This window comes from Prunus avium, chromosome 3 (genome assembly GCF_965620075.1).
Source record: "Prunus avium chromosome 3, drPruAviu1.hap1.1, whole genome shotgun sequence".
NCBI lineage: Eukaryota > Viridiplantae > Streptophyta > Magnoliopsida > Rosales > Rosaceae > Prunus > Prunus avium.
The window spans coordinates 24,529,684-24,552,912 of NC_142286.1; the positions used below are offsets into that span (position 1 = coordinate 24,529,684).

At 36.1% G+C, this 23,229-nt stretch overlaps 2 protein-coding genes across 3 annotated transcripts; one reads left to right on the top strand and one right to left on the bottom strand.

Moving 5' to 3' along the window:
* Nucleotides 1-4,962: 4,962 nt before the first annotated feature.
* On the top strand, nucleotides 4,963-14,603 carry RPN1A (26S proteasome regulatory subunit S2 1A). Its single transcript, XM_021964109.2, has 25 exons — nucleotides 4,963-5,162; nucleotides 5,506-5,606; nucleotides 6,512-6,632; nucleotides 6,767-6,826; nucleotides 6,990-7,057; nucleotides 7,264-7,306; nucleotides 7,730-7,795; nucleotides 8,190-8,228; nucleotides 8,325-8,407; nucleotides 8,868-8,982; nucleotides 9,225-9,299; nucleotides 9,849-10,007; nucleotides 10,821-10,928; nucleotides 11,016-11,120; nucleotides 11,210-11,350; nucleotides 11,425-11,529; nucleotides 11,814-12,035; nucleotides 12,184-12,297; nucleotides 12,374-12,589; nucleotides 12,958-13,017; nucleotides 13,100-13,213; nucleotides 13,305-13,390; nucleotides 13,508-13,616; nucleotides 13,936-14,114; nucleotides 14,195-14,603. The coding sequence occupies exons 1-25, from the start codon at nucleotides 5,049-5,051 to the stop codon at nucleotides 14,268-14,270; spliced, it is 2,679 nt and encodes an 892-aa protein (XP_021819801.1). The 5' UTR covers nucleotides 4,963-5,048; the 3' UTR covers nucleotides 14,271-14,603.
* A 2,470-nt stretch (nucleotides 14,604-17,073) lies between these two features.
* Nucleotides 17,074-23,207, bottom strand: CBP20 (CAP-binding protein 20). Of its 2 annotated transcripts, none has more exons than XM_021964139.2 (9): nucleotides 23,054-23,207; nucleotides 22,569-22,655; nucleotides 21,466-21,689; nucleotides 20,437-20,575; nucleotides 20,321-20,354; nucleotides 18,798-18,908; nucleotides 18,018-18,071; nucleotides 17,797-17,906; nucleotides 17,074-17,420 (listed from the first exon to the last, which is right to left on the bottom strand). In XM_021964139.2, the coding sequence occupies exons 2-9, from the start codon at nucleotides 22,584-22,586 to the stop codon at nucleotides 17,349-17,351; spliced, it is 762 nt and encodes a 253-aa protein (XP_021819831.1). In that variant the 5' UTR covers nucleotides 22,587-22,655; nucleotides 23,054-23,207; the 3' UTR covers nucleotides 17,074-17,348. The 2 variants fall into 2 exon arrangements, with proteins under 2 accessions (XP_021819831.1, XP_021819832.1); XM_021964140.2 differs by having other exon boundaries at nucleotides 22,945-23,088.
* Nucleotides 23,208-23,229: the final 22 nt, after the last annotated feature.

Consider the following 23,229-nt stretch of genomic DNA (forward strand, 5'->3'; position numbering starts at 1 on the left):
AGAAAGCTTGAGGTGCAACAAAAGAAGTATGGGATGGAATTGATTCCAACCACACTAACATAGACAAGATGAAGTGGGAGTTATGGATTGTATTAAAAGAGGAATGGTGGTGTTGGAATTCATCATGATGTTCCTCCCTCTTAGCCCTATATATAGAGAAGTCTTCAAGCTTCAAAACACACCCCCAAAGGGGGGAGCTCTCAAACACTTCTCTAGAGCTCCCCTCCCTTCTCTCCCTCAAATTCTCTTAATTTCTCTTTCTAGTTTTCAATTGTTGTAATGAAATCTTTGTGCTGAAATTCTCCTTAAGTTTTTCTTAGTTCCACTTTACTTTTCATTGTTATGTAAATTCTTTTCTTTAGTTTCAAGTTTGATTAGTTTCCAAATTTCAATTATGGTTTTTGTTCTTATTCATTATGCTTATAAGTTAATATGCTAGTTTGAATGATTGATCACCATTTAGGCTTGCATGTTAGCTATCTTGGTTTGAATTAAGAGTAGACACCATGCTTTAATTCGAATTGAACTATGAATAGGAAGAGTATGTATGGACATTCGACAACAGGGATTAGATACATACTTGGTTGTTTAAAATGTTCTTCTATGCTTAATGGATTCCTAATGCTTAGTTTAGGTTAGACAACAGATGATCAAATTAGGGAATTAGGAATACAAGGTTAGGACCAAACACCATGGCTTAATCATACTTTAGCTAGAATCAATCCGTTAATCTAATTGAACTTGGGAACTTATCTGCTTGAGTTATTTTCTTTTCTTTCTTTCTTGTTTTATTTATTTTCTTTCTTGTTTTTCTGTTTTGTGTAGGAAAACTAAATTGGATTATTCAATCACCAATCCCTGTGGAATCGACCTCGCACTTACATATGCTATACTACCGAACGGCTCGTGCACTTGCGAGTATCACAAGTTGAGGATACAGCTGAATCCATTTTGGTGCAGCTGAATCAACGCAACACGGCTGTTATGCAATTCCAGCAGCTGTTTGCAGCAGCTGTTCTGCAATTCCAGCAGTTGGGGGTGGCTGCAAAGCACTAGGAGGCGGTTGTAAGGTGTTGGTAGCCACGGGAGGCTGCTGTAGTTCCGTGTGATTGCAGCGAGGTTTCCACCACAAAACCATGAGAATGGCCATTTGTGGTGGCGTTACTCTTTGTACGTCTTGTATCAATCGTGGTTGTTTGAAACAAAGTGTGGAAAATGGATTTGGAGCACACTTTGAGTATTATTTCGCGCTCTCAATGAAAGCACCAATTTGTGGGAGAGATTCCGTCTTCCTCTTCCCTTCTCTTTCTCCCTGCAAAACAATATGAAGTGAAAAGACCACATTCGGGGGGTGTTGGCCAAAGGCCCTCCGATGCCTAAGTTAGGTTGAGTGTTTGTAGGAAAACAATTGCTAACAAAAAGATGGAGATTTCTCTAGGGTGAGAACCAGGTGGTCGGAGCCTTGTGTGTGTGTGTGTGTGTGTGTGTGTGTGTGTGTGTGTGTGAGAGAGAGAGAGAGAGAGAGAGAGAGAGAGAGAGAGAGAGAGAGAGAGTATGGCGGTTAGGGTTTATGAGAGAGGATTTCTGCAGAGTTTCAGATAGAAGTTTAGACGTACCTCAACCCTTGTGCATACTCATGTATTTATAGGAGCCTCGAAGGCTAGGGTTTCGGAAGAATAATTCCACAGAAGGAAATGAATTATTCTTCCCATATTTGGAGAGATTGACGTAATTAGAAATTTGATTTTAATCAAATCCCCAATTATGAGAAGAATCAAATAATTCCCAAATTAATTGACTTAATTATTTGACCTAGGATTCGTAGATATTTTGCTTCTACAAACACCATCTCTTTCTTTCTGTAATAAAATAATGGGAAATTCTATATAAATCCCATTATTTGCTCTTTACACCCCATAATTTATGTATACCCCACTAAATTTTAATAAAATTTCAAATTACTCATTATACCCCATTTTTTTCCTAAATTTCCCTCATGAACCCCATTCCCTAACTCACTATGTAAACCCCATCCCATATCATACATCACCCATCGAAAACCCCCTTCCCTTTTAGACACACCCCACCCGATATCAAACCCCACCCCATCCCATATCAAGCCCCACCCCATCGAAAATTCCCTCCTCTTGTAGACACACATCATCGCACACCCCATCAGATTTACAACAAGCTCCACCGCACACCCTCATCCCCTTTGAAACAGAGCCATTGCACAACCCATCTCTGCAAACCACCGAACCCCATCGCACAATCCATCTCTGCAAACCAGAACCCATCGCACAACCCATCTCTGAAACAGAGCCATCACACCCAACAACCAACCTCAAACGCCTCATCCCGTACAAACCACCATCGCCTCAGCCATCTCAAGCATCCATCACCAATTTGTCAAGTTTTCACAAATCCTTCGAAGAGCCAAGGTTTGATTTAAATTTTGATTTCTATATTTACGTTTCTAAGTGTTGATTAAGCCTAGATTTGATTTCACTTTTGAAAAGCCAAAGTCTGATTTCAATTTTTGATTTCAACGTTGTGGGTGTATGGTTCGAACCTGGTTTTACAAAACTAGATTTTAGTTTCGATGGATTACAACCGAAATGGTTACATTGCTTCAGTGGTAGTCCACCGAATTTGAACCTGATCTGTACTTTTACTTTCGGTGGGTTACCACCAAAATCGTTACCTTGTTTCGGTGGTAGTCCACTGAATATATTTTCTTTTTTCAGTGATAGTTTCCATTTTTCAGTGATCATCTACCGAATCCGTTACTGAGTGTGTACTTAATATTGTTTCTTTAGATATGAAGAGGACTCACAGAGGTACTACTGAGGCTTCATCATCTCGACCTGATAGACAGCATCCCACAGCCTCAACAAGGAGGCAGAAAGCGGCTCCCCAAGATCACTTTGAGGATACTACAGAGGTTGTAGCAGAATTTAGAGGGTACGAACATACGGTCTACCATGACATATCAACGTCGTCATGATTAACTGACTTGTTGTTTTGATTAGTTATTGCATGTTTGTATTATAACTCATGGAACTTTTGTTGTTTTGATTAGTTATGAAGTTTATCCCACTAAAAAAAGTGAATATAAGAAAATAAATAGAATTATTAGATTTATAATCTCAATTTTGTAGTGGGTGCATTTTCCTCAGTCATTAGGATGACCGTATCTGTAGTAGCTACATTCTCCACTCCCGGAAGTTGTTGAAATGCATCCACATGTGCTTGGTAACTCGAGTACAAATGTGTTACATTGCATATGTCACTTTGTTCATGCCACATTCTAGAAACTGGTGGAATAGGATGATTTGGATACAAATGAACCTACAAAACAAGAATTCATTCATATACGCATAACATATAAAATTAAATTATGTAGCATAAACAAATAAATGCATACCTGGACATAATGATCATCGTCAACAAAACCAATAGCAATCCATCACCAAAAAAATTTAGCGCTCGCTCAATCTCGTTGTACGGTTTATGTTCCCTAATACACTTCTTAAAAATAGAAGACATATCATGTAATTGCTGCAATAAATCCTTGCGTACTCTACGCCATTCATTATAACCAAATCTCATTGCCATAGCTATGGTTTTATATCCACAGTTATCATCCGGAAGAACTTCAGTCTGTTGAGTAATATATTTACTAATACCCTAAGAGAATTTCTCTATATGCATATATGTATCGAACGCTGATTGATTTTCGCGAGACTTATAGAGTTGAAAATAAAACAATGTATTAGTTATTAGTTTTCGCGAGACAATATTATTCATTTTTCATTGTGCACGAGCCTATCTAAATACTTCATCTCTACCATTGAATATCTACACATAAAACTCATGTTATTTAAAGAAAAAATTTGAAACATTAATGCCACATTAATGATACTAAAAATGATTTCAAACAAAAAAAAAACTCAAAATAATTACCGAATAAGTTGTGAATTGATCACTATAGTCCATAATACATTCTGTTCCCACATGGTTGCCTTCAGTAGGGGCGTCACCTTATTTTTGTTCCTTCAATGGGAGTAAGATCAAAATAGCTTGCATTAAATTTGTGGTGGACAATAAGTTACTTGTAAAATAAATAAATTTTGATTTGTTGCCACTGAAACCCAGGTAAAATTTCGGTAATAAACCACTGAACAATATTCCATATTACGGTGGATCTCCACTGAATATTAAGTTAATGACCGGTCAAACATGACCGAAATAAGTACAACATTTTGGTGGTATCCCACCGAATTTACTTATCACGTTCGGTATTGATTTGTTGAACGCAACCAGCAACCATTATGAAATACTAAACTTGCAACACCCAAAAAAATAAACTCATACCTCATTCGAAATCTCTTTAACTTCAATCTCACCATTCATGAATAAATACAAGATATTTTTTCACCAATATAAACGTATAAATCTCGTTAGAGTTGTCGGAACATGATGGTTTGAGAAAAAAGTCAAATTAGGGTTACAGGAATATATGTGGGTTGTAGTGAGCAATTTAATTTTTAATTTTTTTTAATCCTTAAAGGTAATTATATACAAGAGTAAAATAGATTATTCATGTTTAAAATTAGTATGGGGTGCAAAGAGCAAATAATGGGGTGCCAATAAAATCACCCTAAAATAATAGCTAACATTTTATTGGTTTTTAACTACAAAAGGTAAAGTGTAGGTGCCAAATTTTTTTACTCGGTGCTAAATGCAAACACTCATAATAATTAATATTTTTACAAATTTCTCAAAACAAATTTGTAGATTTTATCAGATAAAATTGTTGTCCGTGGCGAAAGGATAGTACTGTTACATGGGCCTGTTAATGCAGTTTCGAGGCCCACTAGTGGAACAGATAATTTTGTAACCCAACAATAGAACGGGTCGGGTTAAATTGAACTCATTACTATAAAGTCCTCGAACCAGCGGAGAGAGTGAAAAGAAAGCAAGTGGTCTGAGCTTTTTCTTGTACAAGAGGAAAGCAGAAAGAGGAGAACACGAGCTCTCTGAACATGGCGCCACAAGATCCAAACACCCCAAGCGGCAGCGGCAAGCGCGATGAGGAGTCCGTCAAAGTGCCCGCCAAGGATCCCAAGAAGAAAGACGAAAAGAAGGATGAGGATTTGGTAAGCAATTCTAAGGGTTAGGGTTTCGTTAACTGCCTGTTTGGTTCCTCGGAAAATTTCTTAAGCTGAAGTTCTTGCATTAGACTATTTCTAACAGTATAACTTTTTGGGCTTGTTCATGTCTTCTGTATCAAAGCTTAGTATTTTCGAATATAGGAATCTAGTCTTGTCGTGTTTAAATGGTCATTTTGTTAACAATTTCCTGTGGATTCTTGTGGAATAGAACTACACTGATGAAGTGAAGTTACGGTGATGGGTTCGACTATGGAAATGATGAACAATGAGTTTTAGTATTCTTTGTGAGTTTTGCTTATTTACCTTGCTGCATCCATTTCACCTGCAGTCTGAGGAAGATTTGGAGTTGAAGAAAAACTTAGAGTTGTACGTGGAGAGGGTTCAGGATCCTAATCCTGCGTTGCAGAGGAATGCTCTAGAGAGCATGAGGTATAGCTTTCCCCCCCCTAGAAGTTGCTGTAATTGATCCTCAAGCAGCTTGTTTTGTAAGTTTAACTTGTGTCTAGTGGTTGTGCTTATGACGTTGTCTTCACTGACTATGTTTTTATTTTTAAAATTTTAAATTTCTGGTGATCGCTTTCTGTGTGCATTGCTATACGTTCTTGCAAGTCCCAATTCATTTACCTCAAATTTTTGTGCCCACTTTTACGGGAATAGAAAAATGTGGGGAAATGGTCTGGAAGAAGGATGGAAGAATTTGTATGAAATTCGAAGAGAAGAATTTACTAGTACAGTTAAGGAGGGAGCCAAGTATAAATGTTATATACACTTCCTCAGTGTACTGAATTGCTTGATGCTTTATCTGCTATTATAGATTTTACTGTTACATATGAACTTCTATCAACAGGGCTATTGAATAAAAGAAAGAAACACCAAGTTTGAGGCCTTCTCTGTAATATTTTTTGTTTTCATGGTAAAGAGGCACAGGCAAAGCGAGGTTGATTTGGGGGTAATTTTATTCTTTTAGTGAGTCTCTAAAGAGACATTTGTAGTTAGCAATAAATGTGGAACCATAGAGATGGTAAATCCAAAAGTTCACTGGTGGGAAAAGTTTTTTTTAATTTTTTTAATTTGTATAAACATGGTTAGGATGCAGTTGGAACTTGACCCTCTAAAAAATGTAAAATTATGGACATCAGAGTGCTTTTCTAACTTTTACTGATGCCATTATGTTGTGTATTTATTATTATTACTTTTGGAATTAAATTTACATATGATTGATGTGTAATAAGTGATTAATGTTATGTTTCACTTGTTTAGCTCTTCTTAGTTGTACTAAGTGATGTGTACTAAGTTCTCTGGGGCCTGACGTCACATAATATTTCATCTCTTAGGCAGGAAATCCGTACCTCAACTAGCTCCATGACTTCAGTTCCGAAGCCATTAAAGTATCTTCGTCCGCATTATGGAACTCTAAAAGCATTCTATGAAACAATGGCAGATTCAGATTTGAAGGTATAATTTTTTCAAATAAAAAAGGGATAATTTATCTGTTTCTCATAAAAAAAGGTCTAATTTATCCTTTTCTACCCTGCCCCCTTTTATTTTATTCACTGTAGTTTATTTAATCTTTCTTCTCTTACATGCAGAAATACCTAGCAGACATATTGTCAGTTTTGGCACTGACCATGTCTGCCGAGGGAGAACGGGTATGCCTGACTATGCTAGGACTTCTGCTTAATATATTATTCTTGTTGTTTGGTTTAGTTATAATGTATCCATACTTGTATCCTTCATTTACTTTTTGGTTTACTGTTCTTGTGATATTCTAAAGTTTTATATTCATTTTGTCTATGTGCCCACCGCTTTCAGGATAGCTTGAAGTACAGATTGTTGGGTTCAGAGGGTGATATCGGTTCATGGGGCCATGAATATGTCAGGTCAGAATCATCTAGTTTAGGATATAGTGATCAGCATAGCCTATAGTGACATTTTGTGATATTTTAGTGACATCATTTTTAATCTGGTTATGTTTTTTTATGGGGTTTCAAATGTTCCTTACTGGTGGTGGTTGAATTTGTGTTCAAAAGAGGCATATATAAAACCAAATCTTGTTCTCACTACTGGTTGGCTTTCTTGTAATCAGGAACTTAGCTGGAGAAATATCTCAAGAGTATGCTAAACGGCAGGTTAGATATATATCCATTACATGCGTTATAATGTTGTTTGGAAAGTTTATTTAGCTTCTTGGAGCGTGTGTTACATGGTTCTCCATTATTTCTTTATTTGTGCACATCTAAAACTCAGATCATTGGTCCTTGTGTACTTAAATTATATCTAGAAATGCATGATTGCAATGCATAATATTTCAATGATATTATTATCTATGACACAAAATGAATGGTCATTTGTTTTTGTTGATCTATATCGCATACTGTGGTGTTGAATAGTTCCTTTGCTGTATTGTCTTCGCATGTCTGTCCTTGTTATATGTAACTTGTTTTTTGAGATGTGTCAATAAATAATCGAGACAAATCCTTTAATACTTCATATTATTGTTTATGGTCTGTTGAAAATTGATTCTGAATTTGGCTTTGTTATATCTGTTACAGAGTGAAGAGGCTCCAATTGATGATCTAATGGAGCTAGTGCAGCAAATTGTTGCTTTTCACATGAAGGTCTGATTTGTAATGTGGAATTTTTTTCCTTCTAAATAGGGTAGAAGATCAAGTTAACACCGTATGGCATAAATACTTCGGGTTTGAAAATCATAATCAGGCTCCTCTTCGTTTGTCTTTTAAATAGAGTTTTAGTTCTTATAATCTGTTCAGTTGCAATCAAAAGCTTGAAATGGATAATGAGACATTATGCAAAAAATAAGGGTAACTGCAGAAATGCTTCTTTTTGATGCACTTCAAGCCCTTTGATGTCAATTGAATGGGTAGATTTCTAAAGCTCTGTACCTCTCCATCTGGAAGATGGACAGAAAAATCTAAATTTGTAAACAGTAGACAATGTTCACTAGCTAAACTGTATTGGTTTTGGTTCTAATTACTTCCGTCTGCATTGCAGCACAATGCTGAACCTGAAGCTGTTGACCTTTTAATGGAGGTAAAATTATTTATATTAATTTTTCAATATTGTTTTCCAGCAAAGCCATTTTATACTTCGTTTTCTTCTTGGGACTGATGGCTTGACCCATGACAGGTTGAAGATCTTGATCTGTTAGTTGAGCATGTTGATAAGACAAACTTTAAGAGGACTTGTCTCTACCTCACCAGCTCAGCAAGGTAAGCGACCTTGAGTTAAGAAATTTCGGTCCACATGTGGCATTCTTTTTGGGAAGAATTCTCATAACTACTCAGAAGTTTGATTGATTAAGTTCATGACTTTTTTAACTTTTTTATTTATTAAAAAAGTTCGTAACTAGGGATGTGGCAGAAAACTTCTTTTGTGCGTGCACATATTAGTTAGATGAAAATATTCAGATTCTAAAAATCAGAATTGTAAGCATGTCTTGAGTTGTCTCAGTAAAGTGTTGAACTAATCCCACCACCATAGGTGCAAATACCTGCCTAAGGACTTGAAACTGTTTGTTTCTGAATTCTTCACTTTTGCTTCTTCACATACAGTATGTACATATGATAAGCAGCTGTAATGTGCCAATGTGAATTTTTCTTCTCTCATTCTCCTCACCTCTCCTCTCATTTCCCAGTGTTGACATTTTCTTCTTATCTTAACATATTGCAGATACCTTCCTGGACCAGATGATATATTAGTTTTGGATATTGCATACCTGATATACATGAAATTTGAAGAATATCCAAATGCACTTCAGATTGCACTTTTCCTGGACAACTTGCAGGTTTGTCCTATGTAACAATTTTGGATTTTATAATAGATGATATGTTTTATAAATTATAGCTGAGTAAGCCACATATTATTTTCTTTCTGATGAGTGTGGGAGAAGATTATATTTTCGGAAATGAGAACTTTGCTTTATATGTGTGTGTGTGTGTGTGTGTGTGTGTGTGTGTGTGTGTATTGCATATGTGATTACATGCATCTGAGGGTTTCGCTGTAATAATTTTAAGTATTTGTTTGCAGAATGTAAGGCAGGTCTTTCAATCTTGTGATGATCTGCTGCGTAAAAAGCAATTTTGTTACATTCTTGCTCGACATGTAAGTTTTGAGTTTTCTTAAATTTTGATTTGTATGTTCTTTATATGAAGGAATGCATGATTATGTTCCTCGTTAAAACAATCCAATCAATGTTCTAATTAGAGTGATTTTCTTCTGATGATACGGTGGTCAAATTTTAGTTCAATTCCTTGAGAGTGGACTGTAATGGGCTTGTTCTGGGTGGTGAACTGTATCATCTTGTTCCTTGTGTGTGTGTGTCTCCTCTGTCTGTCTGTCTGTCTGTCTGTCTGTCTCTCTCTCTCTCTCTCTCTCTCCCCCTCTGCTTCTCTGGTCTTATGGGGGACAAATGCATAAGAAATGGAGGTTAATTCATTTGTTGTATCATAAGATGAGCGGGCACATGTAGTTAGGTGCCGTTGGACAAGTGATTGCCATTAGTTGAACCAAAACAAAAAACAGTAGCCATAGCCTTGGAAATATTTTCTTCACCTTGCGTAAAAGTTATTAGTTTGACATTGATGTGATATGGTGTTTATGCTTTTTTTTTTACTGGTACTGATTTTGTTTGCATTTATGATTATTATGCAGGGTATTAGTTTTGAGCTTGATGATGAGATGGTTGCAGAGGATGATGACAGAGAGGCATTGCAGGATATTATCAACAACTCTAAGTTAAGTGAAGGTTATCTTACCCTTGCTCGTGATATTGAGGTCATGGAGGCCAAAACTCCAGAGGATATCTACAAGGTTTGAACTTTTGATTACCTATTATTTTTTGATATGGATCTTAGATACATGTTAATCTTTACTGATGTCAAGAGTTTTATTTTATTATTTGTATATATTTTGTGGAGTTAGTTTCTGTTACAAGGGATTGTACTGCATTTAATGTGATAATAGTTTACTAACTTAAGTTAGCTGTTTTGCTCACATCAGTTTACATTAATGAGTAATGATGCTAGTTTATGTTACCTCCTTGTCATTTGTGGTAAACATATGATCAACTAATTAAAATATATTATTTGTAAAGCATCATGGGTAAGACCTATATCCAGCTTTCATCATCATCATCATCAATTAGTGTTTTTTGTGATTTCCATTTCAAATGATATGATAAATTTGTATCCAGTTGTGTTTATTTTTGGTGAAAATGAAAATTATTATGTTAATTGCCTTTAATGTCTGGCTAATGGTTCGAAACGTCTGATGACAGTTTAACCTTCTAGGATAGTCATTGTGCTATTACAATGTAGGGGCTTTACATATGTGATAGATAAAGATCAAATTCATCTTCCCAAAACAGTGCCAGCAATTCCATATTGTTTTTTGCCAGTAATGATGTGTAAATCATTACAATGTTATTTATTTCATTATAAGTATCCTTCATTATGCCAATTAGTTGGAATACTTTTCATATTTGTGGTAATAAGTCTGTTTCTGTTGAATGACTAGTGATAGCAAAAAATTTTAAGATAACCATATTTTTTTTCAATTCCATTTTAAAACCTTTTTCACCATTCCCTTCTCTGATCATCAAGATTTTCTTGGAATTTGGTTAAGGCACACTTACTTGATGGCCGGGCAAGTGCTGGTGCTAGTGTTGATTCAGCAAGACAGAACTTGGCTGCAACTTTTGTTAACGCCTTTGTAAATGCTGGCTTTGGTCAGGTAGGATTTTCAGACTTAGTACCTGCTAAATGTTTCCAGGTTATGAGTAAATTGACATGCGTTCTTTGATTTTTCTTTTTGGTGCAGGATAAGTTGATGACAGTCCCATCAGATGCCTCAAGTGGTGGTAATTCTGGAAACTGGCTTTTCAAGAATAAGGAGCATGGAAAGACCAGTGCTGCAGCTAGTCTGGTATGCATGCCTTTGCAACCCTGGTTACTTTACCCTCATCTTAAAAGTTTTAAACTGAATTTTTAAATCTTTGTTATTCTTCTTGACAGGGTATGATTTTACTATGGGATGTCGACTCTGGACTTGCCCAAATTGACAAGTACTTCCACAGCAATGATAACCATGTTATTGCCGGTGCATTGTTAGGGGTTGGGATTGTCAATTGCAGTATCAAGAATGATTGTGATCCTGTGGGTGCCTTAATCTTTTCGTCTGCTGAATATAATGTTTCAAATATATCTCTAAATCTTAATCCCTTTTCTAGGCGCTGGCTCTTCTGGGTGAATATATTGATAAAGAAGATCCATCTATCCGAATTGGTGCAATAATGGGCCTGGGGATTGCATATGCTGGTGCTCAGAACGAGCAGGTAACGTGTCTTTGAAATTATTTTTTCCTGTTGATAGATCAGGTAGGGCACAGCAAACTTTTCCCTTTAAAATGAAAATGACCTACTCCTTGCCTCATGCTCGGCTCAAGAATTACATCAGCAGAATCACAATCAAACCCGCAATGTTCTCTAATCACTACTGCTCTGGTTGCGTTGACCATTAGAAGTTCTTAATTTGAAGTTAGCTATTTAGTTGGTCTTTGGATTGAACTGTTGTAATATGTTTATTTCCGTTTAAAGCTAACTTATCTTTCTTTTGTCAGATACGTAGTAAGCTGACTCCTATACTTAATGATGCAAAAGCTCCCCTTGATGTTGTGGCATTCACTGCAATCTCGTTGGGCCTGATATATGTTGGTTCCTGCAATGAAGAAGTTGCTCAGGCCATCATATTTGCATTAATGGATCGAAGTGACTCAGAGTTGGGGGAGCCCCTTGCTCGGCTAATTCCCCTCAGTCTTGGACTTCTGTACCTTGGGAAGCAGGTAACATTCTCCTTGTGCAAAAATATGTGCTTTTTCTTTCCCTTATTGATTTTAGTTTCTTTTGATGTTTGTTGTGCAGTTAAAGCTTGTGTTTTCAATTCATTTTCCACCATTCTAATTGTCTTTGGAATTTACTTCTCTCTTACAGGAAAGCGTTGAAGCCACAGCTGAAGTTTCAAAGACATTCAATGAAAAAATCAGAAAGCATTGCGATATGACTCTGCTTTCTTGTGCTTATGCAGGAACGGGCAATGTTCTTAAGGTAATATTTTAAGGCTGCTTAATTCTCATTTGAGTTCTGTGACATGTATTAAGTTGGGAACTCTTCTCTCATGCAGGTTCAAAACCTTCTCGGTCATTGTTCACAACATCTTGAGAAGAATGAAACTCACCAAGGACCTGCTGTGCTTGGAATTGCTATGATTGCAATGGCTGAAGAATTGGGAGTTGAAATGGCAATTCGTTCGTTAGAGCATCTTTTACAGTATGGAGAACAGAATATCCGTCGGGCAGTACCTTTGGCTCTTGGTCTCCTTTGCATATCAAACCCAAAGGTATTAACCTGGTTAGCTGAGCATCTTTGATATCTAATGATGTGGTTGTTTATATGAGTGATTTCCTTCAAATTTATCCCTATTCAAATCTGGAATCAGTTTGGAGAAAGTTAAAAGCCTTTAAAAGCAAAACTTTTACCTTCAATGCTAGCTCAACTGTCCGGGAAATCTAACTATTCATGTCTTGTGAGTTGGAAAAAACATGGAACAGTAATTTGTGCAAACGAGTTGTAGTTCTTTTTTACGCTTATCTTTACATCTGGTGCTGGTAATAGTGCAGGTTCTGAAAGAGTTAAAGGACTACTGGTATATCTTTCATTGACTTTTTGCCTTTTCTCACTATTTTGTTAATTGGGTATTTTTACCAGGTCAATGTTATGGACACATTAAGCAGACTTAGCCATGATACAGATTCAGAAGTAGCAATGGTAACATATTACAGCAAGCTTTATCTCCATTATTCACATGGTTTCCGAGTTGATAAGTCTAACGTTTTATTGGATAATTCAGGCTGCAGTGATTTCCTTAGGTTTGCTAGGTGCAGGAACCAACAATGCTAGAATAGCCGGCATGCTTCGCAATCTTTCAAGTTATTACTACAAAGATGCCAGCCTTCTTTTCTGTGTAAGACATCTTATGAGTCCTGTCTTTTTGTTCATTCATTTTCCCTTGGAGTTTTCCAGTGTGCATTTATATTCTTTGGCCACTGTTGCAGGTGCGAATTGCTCAAGGTCTTGTACATTTGGGAAAGGGTTTATTAACTCTAAATCCATATCATTCTGATCGCTTCTTGCTATCACCGTAAGTAACTTTGTTGTGGGAAAATATTCCAACACTCGTCATGAAATGGGCCTTTCACATCTTTACTGGCTTCCTTGTTTTACTCTTAACTTCTATATATTATCTCTTTGCTTGCAGGACGGCTCTTGGTGGAATCATAACCTTGATGCATGCATGTCTTGATATGAAAGCCATCATTTTGGGGAAATATCATTATGTTCTCTACTTTATTATTTTGGCTATGCAGGTTGGTGTCTGATCACCGTCTTTTTTATATTTTCACCCCATTCTAGCATCACATTTTATAAAAAAGGCCCTTTGAGTCCAATACTTTAGAAAAACTCCATGTTGTACTTTCAAGTGAAAAAATTGTGACACTAAGAACCAATTAGAAAATGACTAGTGACTAGTTAAGGGTTTTTTTATTTTTTTTCTCCAAATAGGCTCTCTTAAGAGTTTTTGCATAAAATATCATTCTAGAATGGGCCTGTTTGTGAAAAGCCCATCTTTTTTGAATGCTGCCTGCTCATGGTCGTTTTGTAATTATTTTATTGTTCGTGTGCTAGCCGAGAATGTTGTTAACTGTGGATGAAAATCTCAAGCCATTGTCTGTCCCTGTTCGAGTGGGCCAAGCTGTTGACGTTGTTGGTCAGGCTGGTCGTCCCAAAACAATCACTGGTTTCCAGACCCACTCGACACCCGTTCTTCTGGCTGCCGGTGATAGAGCAGAGCTGGCTACAGAGAAGTACGAATTATTCCCTGTAAAGTTCCTCTGTTTGACTACTTGTTTGATCACTTGACACACTAACAATTGTTTTTATGCAGGTATATCCCCCTTTCTCCCATCCTGGAAGGGTTTGTCATCTTGAAAGAGAATCCAGATTACCGGGAAGATAACTAGTTTTGCCAACCATGACATTTGCCAAGCTCGTCTCACTATGTATGCATTCTGGTTCATCATGCAAGTCCGGAGTCCGTGCGAAGACCAGCTTTGGGCTTTTAGGATTGAATTCGGATGCAGCTTGGTTCCAGCCTTTGTATTCTTTTGTCACCCTGGAAGTTAGCGCATCTGTGGGAGTTAGATGAAAGCGCATATTTGAATGCAGTGATGAGGAAAATGTGAAATGGCTGTTCAATGCCAAAAAATTTCATGGAAGCATTTATGTAACTTATCTTCAGTAACTGATTGTAATACGGTATCATTTAGATTTGTTCTTTTTTTCGGAGCGCGCTATTACAATCTGTTTTTCAAGCCTTCATTTATAAGATGTTACAAAAAAGTAGACATTAGAATTGTGACCCACAGAAGACAAGCACGGTATTTAAGAAAATACTAAAATGATATTTTTAAATTATTTTTCGGCTCAACTTCAATGTGCCCAGAAAGCTATATATTTTTTTGGCTCAACTTCAATGTGCCCAGGGTGAATAGAAAACATCTAAACAAACAAGTGATTCACATTTTTCAATTATTTTTCTTTTTCGCAAAAGTTTATTTTTTGCCGATTTTGTAACTTTGGTCCTTGTAGTTTTAATTTTGTGAATTTTATCATTGTAGTTTCAATTTGGAGCAATTCAAGTACACGTTTCAAATTCTATCAAATTCCTCCAATTATGTTAACTTTTGACCAAGTGCTGCCATCTAATAGTAAAACACAAGCTGGAGCTCTTCTTTTTCACTTTAAGTGTGATTTAGGGATTTAGAGTTTCAAAAAAAAAAAATGCATCTTTGGATTAAAATTTGGGTGAATTTGGAAGAATTTGGCTCGAGTGCATGAAATTATCTTGCTATGTGAGGTCGAGGTCAAAACTTAAAGGAATATGGAAGAATTTTAATAGAATTGAAATGTGTTCTTGAATTGCTTCAAATTGAAAACTACAAGGATAAAATTGATAAAATTGAAAACTACGAGGATAAAATTGAAACTATGGGGAGCAAAGTGGTAAATTTGGCAAACTACAGGGATCAATATTGATTTTTGCCTTTCTTTTATTTTTTAAGTTACATGTGAGTGTTTTTAAAAAAAAAATTATCACAAGTGGCCCCTAAACCTTTTTTTTTTTAGAGTACAAATGATCATCTAGACTACAGAGGAGGGGGATTTCTCACACACACACACACAACTATGATATCGTGGGAATTTGAACTAAAGATCTCTAGTTTACAAGTCAAGACCCTTTTCCATTGAGCTAGACCCCGTTGGCCCCTAAACATTTTTTTTAAAAGTCGTCTTTCTAGTCCAATTCTCGAATCAATCAATGTGATACTTAATCTTTTGATCTACGTATCAATTGGTCCTCACTATCGCATCCGCCAAAACTTTTGTTAAAATTGGTCACATAACCAACTTTAAAGGAGTATTTTCATCAAAATATAGCTCATCCACCAACGAGATAAAATAAAATTCACATTCTTTTGCTCAATGAGGCTATCTACTCTCCATTTAGGGTTGAGCATAATACCTAATCTTTTAGGTGGATAGGTTTTATTTTGACAAAAAAACAACTCTTTAAAGTTGGTCATGTGCCATCAAGTGACCAATTGTAATGAAGGTTTTGATGGACTAGCCGAGAGGGACCAAATTGTTGTGTGGACCAAAAGATTAAGAACCATATTGATTAGTTTGAAAGTTTGTGGACTTAAAATGAGGACTTTTGAAAAGTAGAGAGACAGCTCGTGATAAAACCCTATTACTTATGCGCTTATCCACAAATAAATGTTATCGGCAAGAAAAATTCTACAAATAAATGTCTAGGGCAAGTACGTAATAAAATTTAGTTAAGTTCTTTAACTATGTTGTGATTGGAAAAAAAGGGTTATTTCCATGTGTAGTAGGAACATTTGGTAGCACCTCCCAAGTAGGAACATTTGGTAGCACCTCCCAAGTAAACTTTTGAACGTACAAGTAAATGAATAAGGACTCGTTTGAAAGTGATTTTGAGAGGGCCAGAATAACTTTTGGAGAGAAGCACATCCCACGTGTTTCTCCGTATAATCATTTGAATTTATTTTAGGGTGCTCTATACAATTACCCTAAAACCACTTAAAGTGATTATATGAATAAGTGATTCTCCATAAAAGTGATTATTGGCCTATTCAAAATCACTCCCAAGCGAGTCCTACATAATATAATAGGAAGAAAAGACGACCAATTCCCCCAAATTTTCTCTTGCCCTCACTTTTGCTCACTCATTGGCATATGTGCTCTTTTTTTCATATGCCGAACGTTTGAGAGACGCTACGGCTAGAATTTGGTTTACAACAATTTAGGGAAATAACCAACCACTTTCTGGCTCTCTGCAGGCAAACCCTCAACACCTAAGGTTTATCAAGCCCTCTTGAACTTAGATCAATTCTCCTGTGCAGCCATCGATGCCTTGCTCTCTAGGAGTGGTTAATTTATTCGAAACTGAGTCTTAAAAATCATCAAATCTAGTCCTTTCTTATAAACAGATCGGGTCAGAAAAACTCATGTGCAGCCTTACGTTCTGTTCATTAGTTCACAAGGAATTAGCATTTCATGCACAGTATATAGGTCGATAGGCCAATGAGGGAAGCAAGAGTATCTTCAGGGAGTAGCTCAAGAAGGAATTCGAGACTATAAATATCAATTCGGATAGAAGTGTAAGACTTGCTAAAGACGTGCTCAAGTAGAACGCATTTACTCAATGACCTTATCTGAGCCTAATCGAATGCATGCAAATTGGAGAAAGGAATAATGCACTAATTCTTTTCCCATACAATTAACAATATGATGTTAAAATACTTCATTTTGAACATATGTAGCTGATCAATCTCCTGTGCAGGACTAGGTGCAGAAACTAAGCCTTCAAGAAATAAAATGAGAGTAAAGAAAATGACGTCTTCAAGTTGTCTACGGCACAATTCAGTCCACATTCAAATTTGGACACCATTGCTTTCTATCCGATTGCAGAAATGCCCTGAAGTATCAGTCAATGCCCAGCAGTGAGAATGTGATCAAGATTGTCGCTTTTGCTCATCTTCTTCATCATCTGAGTCGCCACTCTCACGAAACCTTGGATTTTTCTCCTGTTGGAGAAAATAGATTGTGCAACATAAGGGAATGAATAGAAAATGAAAGATGAAAATAAAATTAAAATAAGAAAAGCTAATGTCATTTCTTCTTCTCTAAAACAAAAGGTAAGTTTTCGACCAAAAAAAAAAAAAACACAAAAGGTAAGTTTGTCCTGTCCTATGTTCTTGTAGGACATTTAACTAGTAAATAGTACAATTGCCACCTTGTTGTCATTGCAATCAAAAAAGAGGAAAGAGGAACATCATTGAACATTTAACCTGACACTCTTTCAGCCACAGAGATGACATGGCATACTAACAGGTTGGCAATTGAAACATATAAAAATTAAGAGGATGCAAGAAGAATTGGGACGAGAATTGTTAGAATTACCGGTCTAGATTCGTGATCAGAGTTCTTTCGGGATTCATAATCCGAGTTTCTCTTTGAGCTCTCATATGAGTGGTGGTCATCATCTCGATGTCGTTTCCGATGATAGTCACCTTTGCGAAATAAGTTTCAAATTAAATCAGTTGTAAAAAAAGAAAAATGTAAACAACAAAATGGGCTGAAACAACTACACCAATCATAGAAATGTTTTTAACGATAGATACCTCTACCAGGCCGATGAGTACCCCCATGATTATGGCCTCCACCATGTCTACCATCTGAATGATTAAAAAGTAAAAATAAAAAAAATCAGAGAGGAACTGTCATGTATATTAGACTAAACTCTAGTTCACCATGGCAAACAGTTAATTGCAGCATCTCAACAGGCTCATTAATAAAAGCCCTGTCGTCCGTATAGAAAGTTGCACTCATTCCCAATTCTGCATATGAAGCCAATGTGTACGTTTTCCAGCACTAAATTGTACTTCAAATTAATATTCAACGATAGGAAAATTTAAATACAAATAGAAGATGGACAGAAGGAAAGTTTCTTCAAACAATAATTTTGTTGCCTATTCAAATTTGTCAGATAAGAATCACTAAATGCAAGAAAAATGAGAAATAATTGAGTGACATTTCAATCACATGTACACTAGTGGAAAGACAATAATTGAGGTGACTTTTTAATAACTAAAGGAGGCATGCCCAGATTATTCTAATCAATAGCTGTTGTAAAGACAACCTGGGGGCCTTGCCTATTCCTATAAGCTCACAACACAATGCAAGGTTGGTTGACCTAAAATTGTTCCTATGCGATTTCAGCTTATAAAGCTATGAAATTTCCCCTCATATCCTACTTCCACTTTCCATCTAGATGCTTGACGAAGGATGCAGTTGTGAAAACCAACCCAGAAAACCCTAATGCAATGACATATGCAGAGACAAATAATCCAGAAAATAAGCCAAATCTCTTGAACTACACAAACTGTTTCTGAGTAACTTACAGTGAGGTGGCATGACTGGAGGGAAAGTGCCCAAAGATCCAGTACCATAATCTACTAGCGTTCTCTGAGCTTCTAACTCTCGTTGAACTAATTTACCATATCCACCTCTGCGTATAACATGTTAAGGAAACTAAAGAGCAAAGCTTTTTCATCTCACATTCAACAATGTAGATTAAAAATCCATCAACCATTCTGTTTTTAGACAGCAACGTTCTTTCTTTAAATAGAAAACATTTCACATTCAAGAGAAACACCACAAGAACCAGATCGACTTTAAATTTTATTGCACAAGCAAATTCTAGGAATAAATTCTCATAAGAAAGAGGTGATATAATCAGACTAAAAGACAGATCAAAGTTGAAGCTGGAAATAGCTAATCAATTTATATCCTCTTTCTTATGAGAGAGGACATAGGTGTCTAGATTTGATGGTCGCACAGTAGTGCCATTAAGTACCAAATGATGAACTAATGTCTGTCCCATTCATAATCTAAAACTGGCCTCTTGACACACGTGAGAGCGTGTGCCATGTCTCACTCTCATGTGTGCCATGGGCTTTTTCTATTGGATGCGCATCAATTTTTTAATCGATCATTAAATTACTATCAAGGTAATACATTTATAAATGCAACAGAAACTTCACCAATGTGCAGAACAAAAGCACAAACAATATTACCATGCGGATCTTGGAAGAGGTTTCTGTTTGGAGAATACTCAACATAACCCTGGAATAAGGTTCATCCTCATCCCAGTAACCAATAAGACAAATTTCTTATGAGTCATGCGTGCCATTAATGACAGAAAATAAGTGGCTCATATAAGAGGGGAGAGGAGAATACAGGGCCCTATCATCCTTCATATCTTAGAAGAGGAAAGCATGTTTAATTTTGTAACAGAAGAGGGTGGAGGAAAAAAATTATGGAGAGATAAAAAGGAGAAGTTGTAAATATAAAGCTTCAGTTTGAGAAAAAAAATTAGAAATTGAGATAGTGGAGTGTTAACTGTTAACCAAAACTAAAGTGGAAGTGTTTTTTCTTTTTTTCCTTTAATTGTGTTTAGTTATTTATTTTACCAATTTTCCCTGAATTATATTAAATTGTTTTCTATAGAGTTTTAGTTATCAAAGGGTACTTGATGGGATTTTAAAACGGATTCTCTATAAAATTCTTTTTACTTTTTCTGGCAATCCTGATATCCACTATTTAGTCTCTAAGTAGAACATACAACCTTACACAGTTACGAAGCACATACAATCTGCTCTACCTACCACTTCTTATAATTCCCAATTTTGTGAAACAGAAACCCTGGTATCAAATGAATTTAAATATAAATTGAATGCAAAGACAAGCAAATATATAATTTTAAAACGGATTCTCTATAAAACGGATTCTCTATCTAGAATTGCCAGAAAAAGTAAAAAGAAAGAAGCTAGGACTCCCTTTTAACCTCAGGGGAATCAGCAATACCATAATTTATTGACCATGCTGAAGAAAGCTTTTCCATATATTGAAATCAAAAGGATATCAGGATCATAATCAGTACGATATTCATCGCGCACCTGTAAAACAGAAAAAAAAGATTAAATCAAAACAATCAGAATGGTACATTTTGGCCAATTACAGGAAGGCATAGTAATGCACCTGTCCACCACTTCGCCCTCGACCCCATTGCCTTCCTTCTTGGAATCCCCAATCAAAATCCACACGAATAGGACGATCATCAAGAATAGTCCCGCTAATATATTTTACAGCATCTTCAGTGTCCTCTCGAGAGTAGTATCTGTTAACAAATGCATATACATTAAGAATCTAACTCTCAGAAGAAAAATATGTAACTTTCACTATTCTCAAGATAGAAGACCAATGTACAAGCTACGCATATCTTGAAAAAGAACACTAAGAAATGATAAACAACTGAAGCATAATAGAATCAATTTTAAGTATAAAACATGAAGAACTTCTCCTAATAAATCGAAACATCAAACAATTTGGTGCAGGTACAATGTGCACTGCTACAACATACAATCATAGTGACTTGCCAGCCATAGTTTAAGCAACAGCATGAATGGAAAGTGGTGCACTCCCTCTCTTTACTTGAACAATCAAATCCAAAAGAAGTACTCATGTCCCACACATTTAAATAAGATTGACTTGTCAGAAAATTTCAAGACAGAGAGAAGGGAAATATGCCTTTCATTTATCTCAAAACATGAAACTCAAGAAAAGATGCAAATGTTCTCCATCAAAATGAAACAAGCCATATCATATTCAAAGCATCTCAAGAGTCAGAATGCATATACAGTCAATCAGCAGAGAAGATTCAGTGGCGAAAACAATCAGCAATGAAGACAGTTAAACGTATATATGCGTACAATTTTGATTTGCTATTGCCAATGAGCATGATCTTCATGCTGACCAACTGTCAGATAAAACCCGTGCCCAATATTCAAATCCTGATAAAGTATTTTCTTATCAGGATGAATGTCAGAAATTCGAATTTGATCCAATGGTTGGGGAGCATGAATATTTGTGCTCAGCACTAGGTAGCAACGGTATATACATTACTTCAACATAGGGTGATATGTGAGGTAAATGAAGCCAGTCAGTTTGACTCTACCCACTAAACCGTTTCCCTTTCAAGAAGTTCAAAATATGAAGAATGAAGCTTACAGGACAAAACAAAAACCACAAGGCGTTTTGGTATTTTTATCCAAGCCCATAATTATCTTCTTAATCTCTCCAGCACGAGAAAAAAGCTCATAAACTTGCTCTTCTGTTGTGTAGAATGACATATTCCCAATATAAACAGTCGTTGATGCCAGGAGTGCTTGTTCAAATTCCTCCTGTGATCCAGGAAATCTTCTATCCCGATATTGTGAAAGCTTCGATTGATCCTAATAAAAAAAGAAAATGATGAAAGATGAGGTAAGTGCAGAGAGGAATAACAGTTATAAAATGCATGTTGGATCACAAAGGATAAGCTGTATTTTCATCAGTATTTCAAAGTGAGACTTGAAGTACCATACAATAATCTGGCAAACTTAACAAATGTGTAGATGTACAATATGGCCACTGGAGTTCCCTTTTTTTTTCTATAATAGAAACGGTTATGAAAATAGAGTAAAATGAATCTAAGAAATCATAATGAAAAAAACTCAATCAGTTCTTAAAAAAAATTCACAGCACATGTACAGGGTACTTGAACAAGAAATAAACAATTCTGGTTAAGTAATTACTATGAACAAATCTTTTTAAACATTTTACAGAACTTCTCTAGCATTCACACATTTGATTGATTTGAACCAAATCGAAAACCACAGCTTTTATACGACGACATCTTTTTAAGAAAAGAAAAAGGCAGCTGAATGACCATGTATCATAAAATGGAAACTCCAATATATTTGGCTCGACAACAAGGAAAAGAGAAGATAGAACTTAAACATTCCCTTTTGCACTGTCTAGTTCTCAAATAGAATAAAATAAAAGGGGTGGGGTGGGGGCTTAACTTCTAATTTCCATCTCTCACCAACCATGAGTTTCTTTTCTTTTTTTCTCTTTTCATAATATTATCTCCAGCCCTCATATTACCAAATGGAATATTATACACCTTCCTCCTCTTCATTTATAGTTATTGAAAGTTTACATTGCAAACTGAAAAGAAAAACCTAGTGCACTGACTTGGATTTTTCACTCCATCAGACAGAAACTTGACACTAGTACTAAATTAAAGTCCAAGTTGAGAAGCAGATCAATAAAATCCAAGACTAGTTTACCTTGAATAAAGAAGCCATCACCGTCTGCAACTGAAGGCAAATCAATGAAGTAAAAGTTGGAAAATAATTTCCTGAGTTTTATCAAATCTGCACCAGAAACGGAAACCCACAACATCAATAGAATGGAGAAAGCCAACAAAATAGGATATTGAATGAAAAATACAAAACATTCTAGCACCCAAAATATATATTAACATTCTGTAAAACAATTGCATGAATGGTGTTATTTCAAGCTTGTTCCTTGAAACCCATTGGTTAGAAATACTTCATTGAAGCAATTTAAACCATTTTATGTCACAGTAATCAAGTAAAATTGCAGTGCTTGAGAATATGGATTTGCACATAAAATTAGCTACAATGCCACACACCAAATTACCTAGCTGCCTGAAAAATTGCCTTCAACCCTAAAACACTAGACCAGTAGACACCAGATTTAAGAACAACCATAGCTTTACAGAAGCTAGAGAGAGAGAGAGAGAGAGTACCAGGGAGGCAGCTTTGGCCCCGGTGGAAGCGAGAATGGGGTTTTTGTTTTTCTTTCGGAGCGAGCGAGAGTGGTTTCGAAGCGTATTTTTCAACTTTCAGCTTCCGGTTCGAACCGGGTCACATAATCGGATCCTATACCCGCTTCGTTTTTTTTTTTTTTTTTTTTTGCTTTTCC